The following is a 15,818-nucleotide window of genomic DNA, read 5'->3' on the forward strand; positions in this document are numbered from 1 at the left end:
CATCACATAAACTTTGCCTATCCACTTGCTATTTTCATGAAGTTTGGTGTCACTCTTTCCATTCCTCTTTGCTAGCTTTATTCCTTTTAATCTTACTTGCTTTAATTTTAAGTGCATACTCAGCAGGGAGGGAAGGCAGACTCGTTGTCTTACCTGCTTTTAAACTGCAAGTCCCCTCAAGACTTTAAAGCCCTTGCTTAGCACCATATCTGTCTTGCCAATCCTGAATCAACTGATTCTGGACTCTCCAGCATTATGGGCAAAAATTATATAATTGTGCTGATTGGCTCCATTACAAATTTATGAGTTCCAATCTTAGCAGGCCCTCATCTTTGCTGAGCAATCCATTTCTTGGCCCTATTCAGCTTCCTTTCCTATGCCCCATGATGGTTGCATTTTTAAAAATTCTTTTCTTCAAGTATTTTATCTTAGTCTTGTTTTTCTTGTTGGGCATCCCAGATTCTGTGTTAGTGAGAAAACAGAGGTCCCAAGAAAGAACTTCTTGACCTCCTCTCCCCTCTTCCCCCAAACTCCTTTGTCAAAGTTGGTTTTATTTTCAAAGAAAAGTACCAGAGCCATCAATTTTTTAGCTGTGTGACCTTGCAAGAAAATCGCTGAATATTGGTGAGTATTGGTTTCCTCATTGTTAAATTGGTGATAATGCCAGTCACACCTGGTTACAAGCATAATTAAAGTAAAACACATGTAGTTGAAAAATTAAAATGCTGCAGAAGGGTAAAAAATGAGAAGTCAGTGTCTCTTTCCTCCATCCTCAACCTCCAGTTTGAAGCATTCTAACATTTTAAATAAATGTAGTTTTGATTTTGAGGATTGTATTAGGGAAGTTCTCTGATATTTCCTAGCACAGAGTCCAGCACGTAGTACGTGCAGAAAAAGTTAGTTTCTTGTCTCTTCTCCCTTCTCTTCTAGATCATACAAAGCTTTTCTTCTTTAAACTCCCTTTTCTTCTTTAAAAGATGAATGAATGTCTGACATCTACCTCTGTACAGGGATGTTATTCATAGTTTGTTTGTTTGATGTTATTCATCTAGTGATGCTGAACTTGTAAGAACTTGGTGAAAATAAATGTCTTACTTATCTAAATCCATGATTTATGGTATACTTCTTCTCATTTAACTGTATTCAATAAAGAAAAACTTGATTAGGTGTGCTTTAGGCTGCTTCAAGGATCCATTCATTCCAGTATTTGCAACCTGACTTCATCAGGGTTTATAAATTAGCAAAATAAAAAAACCCAGTTTCCTTGGAGAATTCCTCTAGCTTCCAAAATACTTCTAGGAAGATAGTATACTAATATTAGATAGTATACTAAAATTGAATTCGTATAAACACTTTTGGGTGGTGTAGATGCACAGGCTTGGCACTTTTAGAGTAGCGGTTCTATTTGTGTGAAGAATAAGGGGACCCTTTCTCCAAGCAAGGTGTGGGCTACATTTCAGCCTCTCCTTGCTCTTTTGGCTGGGTGCTCTTGTGCACTGTTCAACCTGCTCATCAGTATGAGTTGGCCTGTTAAGGAAGAACTGTTTTCGTTCTGTATGATTTTGAGGCTTGCATATGGGATTTTTTTTTTCTTCTTTAAAGCCAATAAAGAGAGAGATAAAGGGAGTGGCAGTGAAGAAGGGAGTCTTTGTGAGGCATCTGTTTGGCTCAGGTATGGTAGTGGGCACTTGTTTATGTATATCTTTTATATATAATGCTTACAACATTACTGTGTGTATTATTACCCACATGTTTTAATTAAAGAAACTGGGCTTAGAGATGAAGTGATTGGCCCAACGTCATCAGTTAATAAGGAGTAGAACCGAAGGAAACCCAGATTATCTATTTCAGAGTTTATGTTCTTCCTGAAAACAAAACTCAGGTGCCGTTTTACATTATGTATTTCATATAGACACAGCCCTAAGTCACACACCACCTCCTGACCAAGAGAGCCACAGAGACTGCCTCTGTTTCTGCCAGTGGTGCCCATTTCCTCATATTTGGTGCAGCTGAGTTAACAGGCATAGTGCTGTGTTCTGAACACCCACTGCTTTTGCCCAGTGGCTCTCAGGTCACCCTGGATTTTCACCAAGGCCTTGCCGCGTGCTAGCTGTGTGAGTATGGGCACATTCATTAACCTTTTTGTGCTTGGTTTCCACATCTTTAAGGTGAAGATACCGATAGATACTATCTTGTTGAACTGCTGTGAGAATCGAACAAAGTACTCAGCACATTCCTTACCTGCTGTGCCTCTATTCCCTCATCATTAAGATGGGTTAGTAACAGTACCAATCTCTCAGAAATATAGAAAGGATAAAATAGGATAAAACCCATACATAATAAGCAATTGATAAATAACTATTTAAAATGGTATTTTTTTTCTCAATTGAAATAAGAGAAAGAAACTCAGAAATATTAAATAACTTGCTGAGTCACACAGTCAGAAAATGGTAGAACTAGAATTTGAACCCAGGTTTCTCTGATTCTGAATGCAATGTTTTTCATTTTTAAAATATTCTGAAAGAAGAAAAAAAAACACAAAGAAGCAAGCACAGTAAATAAGTCATCTCCATTTATTAAAGCTTGTCTGAGAAGCTCCAGGTTCACCAGCACGGTGAATCTTCATGACGATCCATCATTGAATTAGTATCAAGTGCTCAAGAGGCACCCGAATACCTGATATGGGATGGGATTGAGATGTTTTAGAAAGATGAACTTTTCCTGTTGAGCTAAAATGGAGTCAGTCTTTTTGCAGAATGAACCTGACATGTTGTTAGTCGTTCCCCTAGCAAATTCAGATCTTACAGCCAAGATGTGGAAACAACCTATGCATCCATCGACAGATGAATGGATAAAGAGAATGTAGTGTATACATACAATGGAATACGATTCGGCCTTAAAAAAGAAAGAAATTTTGCAATATGGGTTGAATGGATGAGCCCTGAGGACATCATGCTAGGTGAAATAAGCCAGTTACAGAATGACAGATACAGAATAATTCATTTATATGAGGTATCTAAAATAGTTAAGGTGGAATGGTGGCTTGAGGAAGTGGGAAATGGGGAGTTACTAATCAATGGTCATCAAGTTTCAGTCAACCAAGATGAATAAGCTCTAGGGATCTGCTGTATACCACTGTATTGTACACTTAAAATTTGGTAAGAGGGTAGATCTCATGTTAAGTGTTCTAACCACAATACAATAAAATTGAAAAAAATTCAGATTTGAGAATTTGATGATTTTTCATAATGAAAGATCCTAGGCACTCTGGTTAGTATCCTGGCTCATTCCCAACTCAAGTAATTATATTCCCAGCACCCACTATTACCCTGCAGCTTTTTGTTTGTTTGTTTGTTTTGTTTTGTATTTTCTCTCTCTCTTTTTTTTTTTTAAAGAAGGGGAGGGGAGCTTGAAGGGCAGAGGGAGAGAGAGAATCTCAAGCAGGTTCCACACCCAGCACAGAGTCTGATGTGGGGCTCAATCTCACAACCCTTAGATCATGGCCTGAGCCAAATCAAGAGTCGGACGCTTAACCAACTGAGCCCCCCAGGCGCCCCTCCCTGCAGTTGTAATTAGGAAGTGTGTTTTGCTTCCCCTGTGTGTCTGTATTTCACACAGGCATGTCAGAACCATCTCATAGCTGTAAGAGTCAGGATTTACTGGGAACACTGTGGCTTAAATAAGATTTTATATAAACACATTGCATAATGTGAGTTCTTTGCCCTTTACCTTTTTACCTTTTCTTCAAGTAATTTTTAAAAATGGGGTTAAGTCTGATGTCCATGTACAGAATTGTTCAATGGTACTGAGTCTTGATTAATCATTTAATAATGCTAGCTTTATTATCTTTCATTTATCAAGTGTCATCTCTTTGAACTTAAAACTAAGATCTATTATATCATCTTCTGGTTGAAATTACTTCTGACTTGAATTACTGGGCCAGAACTTTTCCAGGGATGATTTCTTGAGCTGTGAAGTGACGAGGAAGCATTTTCTCAGTTTTCTGTGTTTGGCAGGGACTGTTGGATGGAGTGATCCACCAATTTCAACCAAGTCCACAATCTCAGAGATTGGGATTTTTCCCTGAAGTTACTTGTCTCAATGTGGTTTTATTGACCCGAAGTGCTAACACTACAGAAATTGAATATAGCCTGTTAATTCAGACCTTTGCTACAACTTTCCCAAAATGCACTTCATCCTCTTTGTCAACACTCCTGCTCCGGCCACATGGTGTATTTAGATATACTCTACTACCGGCTCTCCTGGTACCTAGCATTTCTGGCCACATCATTTCTAAATTCTTTAATGAAACCATTCATCTCTTCTTCTGTGTCTCACAGACAGCTTAACCTACAGAAGTTTTCTGCCATTGTTTAAAGCTTTTGGTTCCATTCAGGATCTTTTATTTATTATAGACATTACTAATTTTAAAAGAAATTCCTAAAAAGTAGAGGACAAACAGTTTATAAGAGATGTTAGGTATGTGTGTCTCTGGATTATCCTAGCTACTTTTATTAATAGGCTTACAGTTCATTTCTAGATATATGTATATGATTCAATCTATTTTTGGCTCTTACTAGCTTTGTGAACTTTGACAGTATCTATCCTCTCCAATATTCAATTTTCTCATCTAAAAGATGAAAGCACAGTCATAATAATTTTAATTCTCATGAGGAATAAATGAGGTAATTTATATAGAGATCTCAGTGCACAATTCCTGGAGTAAAAATAGGGCTCCGTAAATGTTAGTTTTAAATGATAACAATGATTATGATGATAATAATAATAATTATAAACCTGAAATTGAACAACTATATATAGCCAGGGAAGCATTTTAATATGAAGCCAAGAATTTAAGTGGAATCAAAAAGAAACATTCTAATTGAAGTCTTCTTGAAGGTTGAGATAAATTGATAGCGATTAAGATATTATGAGAAAGATATCAATTTTTTCTAGTTGATTAGTATATTTTGCTAAAAAGGTATTTGCTACATGAATCATATTCTTTTAATCCATGTGACTTGAGCATAAGATGCATGGATACCCACTTGTCATGTTTCTTAATAGGGAGACACTTAAGGAGAGGCAGAAAGATGGTTAGGGGGCTCCTCTTTGATTTACAGTGACCTTTAGAAGTATGTCAGATGGGGACGTCCAAGTATTCTTTAGGTCTTTGAGTGGCGTGATTTGACATACTTTGTGTGCATGTGTGTGTGTGTGTGCACGCGCGCACACACGTGCCCATGCACATGTGCACAAGACAGAGTGAGACAGAGGCAGAGACAGAGAGACAGACAGAGAGAGACATTTGAGAGCAATTGTGTCCTGAGACATTTGAGAGCAACTGTGTCCTTACCCAGCTGTCATGGCCCCATGGTGGACATTATAACTTATGTTAAACCATGGTCTGTTTGATTATTATATATTACTTTAAGTAAACGTTGATCCTTAAGCAATTGATTTAATAAAGATTGGGTGGCAAGCTTGCTCCTTTTCCCTTTTTTGTTCATTTGGTCTCCCTGTGGCTGGTTTTCTTGAAGCCTCAATGATTGCGGGAATGATTGCGGGGCATGTCATCACATCTCTCATAGTTTCTTTTTCTTTAAAACCAGCATGTGGTACTAGATAATCTCAGAGACCGCTCCCATCTTTCTAGTTCTGTAATTCTGCAATTCTTGCGGTAATATCTCAAGTGTGACTCTCAGGCTTGCAACTCGTACCCTGCAGTTGTTTGTCCGTCCACTTGTTAGTGAGGCCTTTTTCTTTTCTTTCTTTTTTTAAGATTCTATTTATTTGTCAGAGAGAGAGAGAGAGAAGGCACACAAGCAAGGGGAGTGGCAGGCAGAGGGAGAAGCAGGCTCCCCACTGAGCAGGGAGCCCGACGCGGGGCTCGTTCCCGGGACCCTGGGATCAGATCTGAGCCGAAGGCAGACGCTTAACCCACTGAGCCACCCAGGTGTCCCAGTGAGGCCTTTTTCTTCACTTGGAAATTAACACTTCCCTTGCCTCTGAGCTAACAGGAGCCTCTAACTTATAAAGCTAACTTGTCCGAAATGCTTTAGTTTATTGGAAGCGTGATGCACAGCCCCTTTGCACAGTGTAAGTGTGGTGCCTCACAGCCCTTTGCATTTGTACTCCCGTGGTGGGTTCCCTTCAGGCTAATGAGTGGTTGCTTGGTGTTATTCAGGTTTAAACACTTATACCCTTATTATAGCCCAGCCTGTTTTCTGAAAAGTGAATGATAGTCAAACAAGACATAATTATTCTTTAAAATTTATTTCTTTTTTAAAATCAGCACAGTGTAAAGCCTTAACCATGTTGGGGTCTTTCCTTTTTTGTGCCACTCTGGCCTTTTCCCCTAATGACTTTCTCGTGAATGCCCACTTCTTTTCACTGCTATTTATATTTGTTGACTGTTTTGATTTTCTTAGAGCTTTATTGTATCATATCTTTGTTTCAGACGTCATGTTCTCATGAGAAAAGCAAACATACCCAACGGTGACCTGGGACTGTGCCTCTGTTTCTGGAACTCAGGAAAGCTTTTGCTTCCTGTCATCAGTGGGTTTTGAGCATCTGTTTATATTCTCCTAGATTTCTTTCTCTTGAGTAGACAGACCCATAAAAGAGAGGTGTTTGGAAGCTTGAGGTGGTCATAAATGAATATGAATCATGCTCTGAATAAGAAATTCTTTGTAACTTCTTAATAGCAATAGTAAGAACTATATTGTATGGATTTGGAGCCTGTCATTTTTAGTGACTAAACATGCAGACATATAAACCCCTTTTATTTGGTCATGGCTTGCAATGTAGCTCTTGAAGAACTAGTGAAGAGAACAGTAATGGATATGGATACAGAACACTTTTCATCTGGTACCAAAACAGTGCTAATTAGCATTATACTGAATCATTTGGCCTCTCTGGACCTCCATTTCATCATTTGTGGAATGAAGTAGTAGGTCTAGAGTAGGCTTTCTCATCCTCACCCTCAAGACCACTAAGACTTGGGCAATGAGAGTCGTGCGGGGTTCGTGTGGGGGTTTAGATTGTGCATGGGGGCACAAATGTAGTCATCAGGGTTGTTGTGCGTGGGGTTGGTGTGGGGGTTGTTCTGTGTATTGAGGATGTCTACAAGCATCCCTGGCCCCTACCCACTAGATCAGTAGCACTCCCTTAGTTGTGACAACCAAAAATGTCCCCTAGGGAACAAAATTGCCCCTGTGGAGAATTACTGGTCTAGAATCACATTTTTTAAAAGAAATCAACAAAACGATATGAATCCAAGAGTTTGTGGGCATAATTATCAAAGTCTTATGACAAAATTTCTTCTGTAGAGTGACATAAGTGAAGAACAAAGTTTATTTCACTTTTACCTCTTTAGAAGCCTTCCTTGATAAGGTTTAAATACAGCTATAAATTTGCTCCTTTTGTTAAAATTTGAGGACTCAGTTATCAAAGTGTGAAAGAGGACACAGGAGAGAGATCTTTGAGTGAAAAATGCTTTATGTGTATAGATTAACACACTAAGAGTAGGGATGGGCTGTGCTATTGGAGGGGTAGTTACTCAACCTAACCATTAAAGATAAGTTCTGGCATATAGCAGACATTCCAGAATATTGTCAAATGGATGGATCATGAATAGATGGATAGATGAATGATGGATCTATTACTAACTCATGTGACTTTGGGAACAGTATTTCATCAGTGACAAAAATGGTGGTCATGGAAGCCAAGGAAAGAGGTCACTACAGAGCCCTTTTCATTCTTCCATGGCTTCCATGGGTCCCTCCTGGGTCCCTGCCTGCCTCTGTTCTTCCACAGCATTTCCTTCTACTCCCCCCCTTTTATATTTGTTGCCTGAATTGATTGTATTAGAGCTTTTTATATTGTATCATTTCTTTAAATCAGACATCATGATCTTACAAGAAAACAAAACCCACCACGTTGACTGTGAAGCCACATCTGGGCATTCTGAAGGAAGGACTGAATCGTTCCTCTCTGGTTGTTTGAATCAGACTAGTGATATGATTCCTGATCTTCTTTGAAAATCACTTCTGACTCCGTTTCTAGAGTCCCATATCTTTCTTTGATAATTTATTCCAGAACAATTAAAGTTTTTGGTCAGAGGAACCTGTGTTGACAACTGTGATGGATGGATTTTGTTTGTGCCCTCCTAATGGTGTTATTGATCTGGCACAGAAAAGTAGTTCCTCTCTTTTATAGTTAAAGAAATCGAGGCCTGGATTTGTTAAGACAGAGAGCTTAATGTCTATAATAAGTGAGTAGTTATACGGTGGTTAGAACTGCTGAGCCCAGATTTGTAGCACCAAGATGGAAGGTAGATTTAAGGCATGATAGATAATTTCATATGGAAGTCTTGAATTTATAGTACCGGAAGATTGAAACATGTTTTTTTATGCTTTGTTTAAAAGTCATGAAAATTATCCAAGGTGGTTACTTTACAGTACCATAGCTTTGATTTAATGGGACTAGCTTCTCTAAACTGGATAAATTACTTTACATCGAGAACTTTCTTTAGAGTTTTATTTTAGTAAATGTTACTCATGACCTGCTTTTTTCTCTCTAGACCTTCTCTTACCATGCCCCACAGGAACCTGACAGGAAGCTGCAATGTTAACTGTGGTTGTAAAATACATGAGTATGAGCCAGTCTGTGGATCAGATGGAATTACATACTTTAACCCTTGTCTGGCTGGCTGTGTTAACAGTGGTAATCTTAGCACTGGGGTGAGTACATTTCACAAGTTCTGGTACTGTTGTTGATCCAACATCCTGTGACAAGGACGTGTTAGGATTCATATGCTAACATGTGGCTTCAGTCCCTCTTTTCAAGAAACTTCAAATAACCTACAAAATATGTCCTGACAAAGAGCCAGAGGAAAGAGAATTATGCAATGCTATCATTTTTTTCCCCCCGGGACGATTGCAGAATGTGGGTGCAGTGACTTAGTTCCACATCAGCCCTCTCCCACTTTACATTCTGTGCCAACTCAGTGAAACGTGATAGGGTTGAGGGCTAGGCCTCCCATTTCTTGCTCTGCCAGGGCCCTTGCGATGCATTTGAAGGTCAAGATGACCACATTTTGGTGCCGATAGAAGAGAATAGGAGAGCACCTTCCCTGATCAGAGTCTGTGAAGATGGGCAATGGCCATTTTTCATAGACTATCAGTTCAAGCTCACCCTTTCCTTCCTTCCCTCGTTCCTTTCTTCCCTTCTTCCTTCCTCCCTCCCTCCCTCCCTCCCTCCCTCTCCCTCTCTCTGTCTTTCTTTCTTTCTTTCTTTCTTTCTATCTTTCAACTTTCAGAGTAAAGATATTTCTGTCAGTTCAAGAATAGGCTATTTTGAGAATTCCCTTCCCTGTGAATTATAAATAGGCTGTAATACTGTGGGAGGTTTTCATATTCTACTCAGTTCTTTACTGAGCCTGGTCTCATTCTTTGCATAAGAACAGATTGTAGGAGGCTGCTTTAATTAAAAAGGTTAAGGTGCATTGGCTTGTACTGTGTAGGTGTTAAGGGATTAGACCGTTGACTGTATGTTTTGAGATTGTCATTTGATTTCTGAGTTTTAAGCTATACTGATAAATTGAGAAATCCTGTTGCTGGCTACCCATTATATAATTGGGGTCACCACCCACACCAGTGTGTGACCAAGTTGGAAGAGACAACAAGATCTGTTCTTAGTGGCTAAGTCCTTCCCCGGGAGTGACCAACCAAGTCCTCTAATGCACAGCCCTCATTCCTAAAAAGAGGCCAGCAGTCCCTGGAGGGCAGAAGGCCAAATGGCACCCCATCCTCATATTTGTTGCTACTGCTTCTCTAAGTGTCTGAGAGCTCACAATGACAGTGAGTTCAGCTGATGTCTGTTCAGTAAAAACAACATAACAGGCAGAAAGATTAATTGGTTGCTTTTATTTGAAATACCTTTTTAGTTCCTTGAATTAGCTTTTTTCAAATGAAACAGCCAATGATATGTTCACTGGTCCTGGCCCTGGAGTTGTCATGGCTGCATCATGAATTCTCTGCATTTATTTAACAAATATTTACTTTAGGTCCTACACTGCATCCAGGCAGGCTGATGCTAGGTGCTCTGGTAGGCACAAATAAACAGAAAGCTTAGTTCCTGTTTTTGAGGGGCTTCTCTAATCAGAGAGCCCAAGAATTATAACAGCATATAGTTGTGACCAAAATGAGCATATGGAATGTGAACGCTCTAGAACAGTGTTGAAAGCTCCTCATAAAAGTTTAGGTTTAAACGATTTGGCTAAGCAGACACTGTTGGATGCACACTTTGGATCCTTACTGTTAGCAATGAGGCTGTATTTTCAGTTAAATATTATGTATATTTTTTAAAATTTAAATTAAATTAGCCAACACATAGTACATCATTAGTTTCCGATGTAGAGTTCAGTGATTCATCAGTTGCGTATAACACCCAGTGCTCATCACATCACGTGCCCTCCTTAATGCCCATCACCCAGTTACCCCATCCACCCACCCACCACCCCTCCAGCAACCCTCAGTTTGTTTCCTAGACTTAAGAGTCTCTCATGGTTTGTTTCCCTCTCTGATTTCTTCCCATTAAGCTTTCCCTCCCTTCCCCTATAATCCTCTGTTTTGTTTCTCATATTCCACATGTGAGTGAAGCCATATGATAATTGGCTTTCTCTGATTGACTTATTTCGCTCAGCAAAATATTATGCATATTTAAATACTAGAGCTATTTTAGGGCTTTTAACTTTGCCTTAATTTTCCTATGCTTTAGCTTGGCTCACAACCGATCTTTGTTATCCCTTAGATAAGGAACTACACAGAATGCACGTGTGTCCAAAGCCGGCAAGTGATCACTCCACCTACAGTCGGACAGCGCAGTCAGCTCCGTGTGGTTATTGTCAAAACCTATCTCAACGAAAACGGCTATGCTGTGTCCGGGAAGTGCAAACGGGCCTGCAATACCCTTATCCCATTCTTAATTTTTCTCTTCATTGTCACCTTCATCACAGCATGTGCCCAACCATCAGCCATCATAGTAACACTCAGGTGAGAACCGAACTCAACTTCCGGGTGCATTATACACTCAGAATTGCCAGAGCACACATTCCAAGCTGGGACTGATGTGGTAACGTGGAGGGGAAAGCAAAGTCAGACGGTGCGGGGAAGCGCTCAGACATTTGCTTGTTGAATTTAAGAGAAGTGTTTTCCCATGTCAGGAAGAGAAAGGAAGGTTGCAACGTTTCATACCCCAGAACTTCCTTTATTCAGATGGGTTCTAGTCCTGTAGTTTAGTGAAACTTCTTTTGGGTGCCTTTGCTTTCTGAAGTCTGGGCTCTACAAGATTCCAGATCAGGAGCTGAAAGCTGTCACCGTGTTAGCTACAAGGCGCCTGACTCCAGGTGGGGCAGGAAGTCATTTGGTGAAGTGGCTAAGTCTCAAGTATAGCAAAGACTGTCATCTCCCACCTTGTAGGTAGTTAGTACCTCCAGGATCAGTGATGGTTCCTGCTGGGCCTGCAGTTCAAAATGCAGATTTCATGAATGTTACTATCATATAAAATTTTGGAGTTGAACCAAGGAAAGGACAGACTGGGAAATGTCATTTTTCAGTTGTTCATGCTGTGTTTTGTTATATATCCCGTTAGTGGTTTTTTGCTTATAAGAGAACACGGACGTTACTTTAATGGAAGTCCTGTTAAAAATGTTGACACGGGTCCAATCAGATCAGTGTGTTGCATTTGCAGTAAAGGCTGCAATGGGCAAAGGAGGGAAGGGGGGACGGCATGGTGAAGAGAAAGCTTGCCCACAGCAGCTTCAGGAGGACCGGGGAGGCAGTGAAGGAGTGGGGAGGAAAGGGAATTAGTCTTCATTCTTCCTTTACCTCCACCCTGCCCCCTTGGTACCCCACACTGTGCCCCACACTGCTGGGCACCTGTTGGTCACACCTGCTGGGACGTCATTCTTAGCAGGGCAGTTGGGCTGTTTGCTGCTTATTCTGCACATTTTGGCTTCTCTTCTTTATGGGATGCTGAATTAGACGTACGGTAACAGTACCCGGTGGGAAGGCCCATTGGTTGATTTCACTCAATTCCTCCATCAGCGGATACTTATGGAGTAACAATGGTGTGTGCAGCATGGGGCAAATTGCTAGGAAAAGATAACGAAGGTGGGGAAAAAGATGGCAGGTGCGCGGGTCCTGGGGAGGTCGACATGCTATACCTAGAACTCAGTGTGTATGGGACAGAAAAGAACAGGTACTTCATCATTTTAAAAAATGAATCCTTAATAATCTCACTCTTTAAACTTTAATTCTGCAAGAGATGTTAAATAACCCAGATCAGGGCTGCCCATGTCATTGCGCTCGAACATGGCAAATCACCAGCTGGCTTCTAACCCAAAACTTCAGAAAAGGAGCCCTTTAATCTTTGCTAATTACAAATCAATAGATTCCAATCTTCCTGCCGTGTAGGAATTACTTGGAGCATATGTTTTGGGAAAAGAAGAACAACATGAGGTAGTGGGGAGGGATTCACTCTTTTTCTAAGTTTGACTTGTTTTTTTGGACTCTACTTCTTTCTTTTTTTTTTTTTTTTAAGATTTTATTTATTTATTTGACAGAGAGACACAGCGAGAGAGGGAACACAAGCAGGGGGAGTGGGAGAAGGAGAAGCAGGCTTCCCGCCGAGCAGGGAACCTGATGCGGGGCTCGATCCCAGGACCCCGGGATCATGACCTGAGCCGAAGGCAGACGCTTAATGACTGAGCCACCCAGGCGCCCCTCTACTTCTTTCTTTAACTTCTTTCCTCTATACTTTTCCTTGAGAAACTATGGGAATAACTTTCAGTCGACACACCTGCCCTCTGGAAAGTGTAAGCAGATAGAAAAAAAAAAAAGAATGCGGTAGTTAGGATAAATTATTACATCTATTTTCACAGAACTGATTTTAGAAGCTCAGAGCTACTTCAGTACCTTCAGCCATGAACCTTTGGCCCTCCACCAGTATTTACCCAGAAACAGAGTTAATCAGAGCTTCTTTGGAGTCTTCACTGGGGAGAACTCATTCACCGATTCAGCTACATCAGCAGTCTTGTTTGGCTGTTGTTAATAAATTCTAGTAAATAAATATTTTGGCACAGCAGCTCTTTGGTCCCTGGCTCTGTGCTAAGCAGGCTTGATTTGATGTTCATTTTCTTGAGGCCAGTGTTTTAAAACATTTCTTTCTTTCCCTTCATCGTAGGTCGGTAGAAGATGAGGAGAGACCTTTCGCGCTGGGAATGCAGTTTGTTTTATTGCGAACACTTGGTACGTTCCTGAATTTCCACGTGTGCCTCTTAGTTCCTCTTTACAGATGGCAAATTCTCACTGTCCTTTAAAAATGGCAAGTCAATCATTTGTTACCATTAGTAGTAGCTAGGATTTTATGGGTTAATGGCAAGGACACAACTTCCTTATTTTCTGATTTGAACTAGAAGCTACCCAGTTCTGTGCTTTGATGAAACAGAACACACCTGACTTTAGAACAGTTTCTTTTTCACTCTGAGCCTAGACGTGGGCTAAATTCCCCAGAGCGTTTTTGGTACTGTAAGAAATATTGAACCAAACAATTGTAATGGGCTTAAGATCCTGGCATTTTTTTCCCTTTATGTCTTTTTAACATGAAAGTGATGGAAATCGGCACTCGTATTATTTGTGAAAATTTTAATTCCTTACTTCTTTACAGTAATTTTATTGGGCCGGGCAAAAAGTATACCTATCAAGTTTTCTGAGAAAAGAAATTAAAAATTCTGAAAAGAAAAAAGAAAAATCCTCAAATGATACATGAGGAGTCCCCTTTACTGATTAACAAGAGAAGCTCATTAGCACTGTCAATATATTGCAGAGTTCATTAGGGCATGAAGAACGTTGTTCTGATTTTGGCAAACACCCTATCACTGTTGTGTTTTGGGACAGTGCATGGGAAATATCATGTGAAGTAGCCCATTGCCTTGATCAATTTCAATTTATTTGTAATTGACTTCCCCATCATCAAGCATATTTTTTCTTTCGCACGTGGGAGTCCGTCATTTTCTTGAGCTGTCGTTTCTTCCAGTATCATTGTCCACAGGACAAAAAAAAAAAAAATAGGTTTTTTGATTTAAATTTTTAATTTCCATTTTGAAGGGTGAAACACTTTAAAATGGTGTCATCTGACCCTCTGAAACATTAATCTTCTCTGGAATTCTCAATTTATTTTTTATAATTTTTTTATTATGTTATGTTAGTCACCATACAGTACATCATTAGTTTTGATGTAGTGTTCTATGATTCGTTGTTTGCGTATAACACCCAGTGCTCCATGCAATATGTGCCCTCCTTAATACCCATCACTGGGCTCACCCATCCCCCACCCCCCTCCCCTCTAAAACCCTCAGTTTGATTCCCAGATGACCCATGAGAGATTATGGACTCCTGGAATTCTCAATTTGTCATTATGTTGCAGTTGGTGGCCCAGTCTGGGAGTAGGAACTGTCTGGTCATCCTTAGAGGCTTCTAGTTGCATTGAATGGGTGGCTTGGTTTTTTTTTTTTTGGTACTGATAAAACTTCGAAGGTCCCAGTTTTCAAAGGCAGGTGGTGAAAGGAAATTCTGACATGCTTTGATTTTGTTAAGAAGCTTGCCTTATACTTCCTGTTGAAAACTAAAAAGTTGTTTTCAAGGAAAGAAATTTGTTAGCGAAGGGGTGGTTGAATAGGAAAAGAAAAAATAGGTCCTCCTTTTTGCTCTGCTTGTCTTTGATGCCATGGAGTTGGGGTGGTTTCATATGGAATTGGAGGTGAAGGTAAGTCAACAGAGGGATATCACAGTGTCAGGAGTAAGTGGAAGGAGGACATTTCAGTCATCTGTTATTTAATTCAACCTTGACTTAAGTTCTGTTGATTATGAAAAACTAGAGTTGGGCCAACAAACCAATTTCCATTTCCCCAAATTCCAAAGCAAAAAGAGAGTTTTAAGTGTTTTAGTAATGTTAAATTTTAATTGTAGTGAACATACCTTATTTGAAACAAATATAACATATTTAAAAATACATCACTTAGCCCACTGTCTTCCCTTCCTTCCTCTCTTCTTTTCTTCCTCCTTTTCTCCCTTGTTCCTTCCCATCACTTCCTTTTGTAAACTCTTATTGAGGCTCCATGGGCTGTCCTGAGGGGTCCTTGGGACACCAGGAATAAAAGGCATGGCCTCTGCCATCAAGGAGCTTATGGGTGACAAATCTGCAAACACTTCCAATGCTACATGATAGTTGATACAATGAAGGTGTATACAAAATGCAGTGGGAATAAAGTGGCATCTGAGTGAGTGAGGAATTTAAAGGAGGGGTAGATAATTGCAAGGTGAACAATTTTGGGGATGGGGACACATTTCAGCAAAGGGAGTAACATATGGTGAAGGAAGTCTACTTGGGTAGACTTTCTTTCTTATGGGAGTAAAGAAATATCTATCTCATAGCCCAAACAATGAAGCTACTACTCATCGCAGATGTTTCACAAGCTTCAAAGATGAATTTTCTGCCTTAGTTATTTCTATGCCCCAAATGTCTTTATACAGTTTGCCATTTGATGTGGTTTCTGGCTTGGAGGGGACAGTGTTTTCCTCATACTCTTCCTGCACCCGAGGACTAGAACCCAACCCATAAGAACTAAGTATACTGAATTTTAGTGGTTCATAAAGGGTCGTATAGCCTCTTGAGTATTTAATGGCAAAATTTGATTTTTGAGTTTAAAAGGATTGCCTAATTGAATTTTTAAGCAATGGACATTTTTACAATCT

At 39.9% G+C, this 15,818-nt stretch overlaps 1 protein-coding gene across 1 annotated transcript in view; it reads left to right on the forward strand.

Annotated features, from left to right (window-relative positions):
* SLCO5A1 (solute carrier organic anion transporter family member 5A1) overlaps positions 1-15,818 on the forward strand; it is a 132,896-nt gene that overhangs the window by 112,561 nt on the left and 4,517 nt on the right. Inside the window, exons 5-7 of the mRNA XM_036109390.2 lie at positions 8,585-8,744; positions 10,816-11,057; positions 13,249-13,313. Of these exons, the coding sequence (XP_035965283.1) occupies positions 8,585-8,744; positions 10,816-11,057; positions 13,249-13,313 (467 nt within the window). The remainder of the gene's footprint in view (positions 1-8,584; positions 8,745-10,815; positions 11,058-13,248; positions 13,314-15,818) is intronic.

Source organism: Halichoerus grypus, chromosome 5 (assembly GCF_964656455.1).
Source record: "Halichoerus grypus chromosome 5, mHalGry1.hap1.1, whole genome shotgun sequence".
In the NCBI taxonomy this organism is placed as follows: domain Eukaryota; kingdom Metazoa; phylum Chordata; class Mammalia; order Carnivora; family Phocidae; genus Halichoerus; species Halichoerus grypus.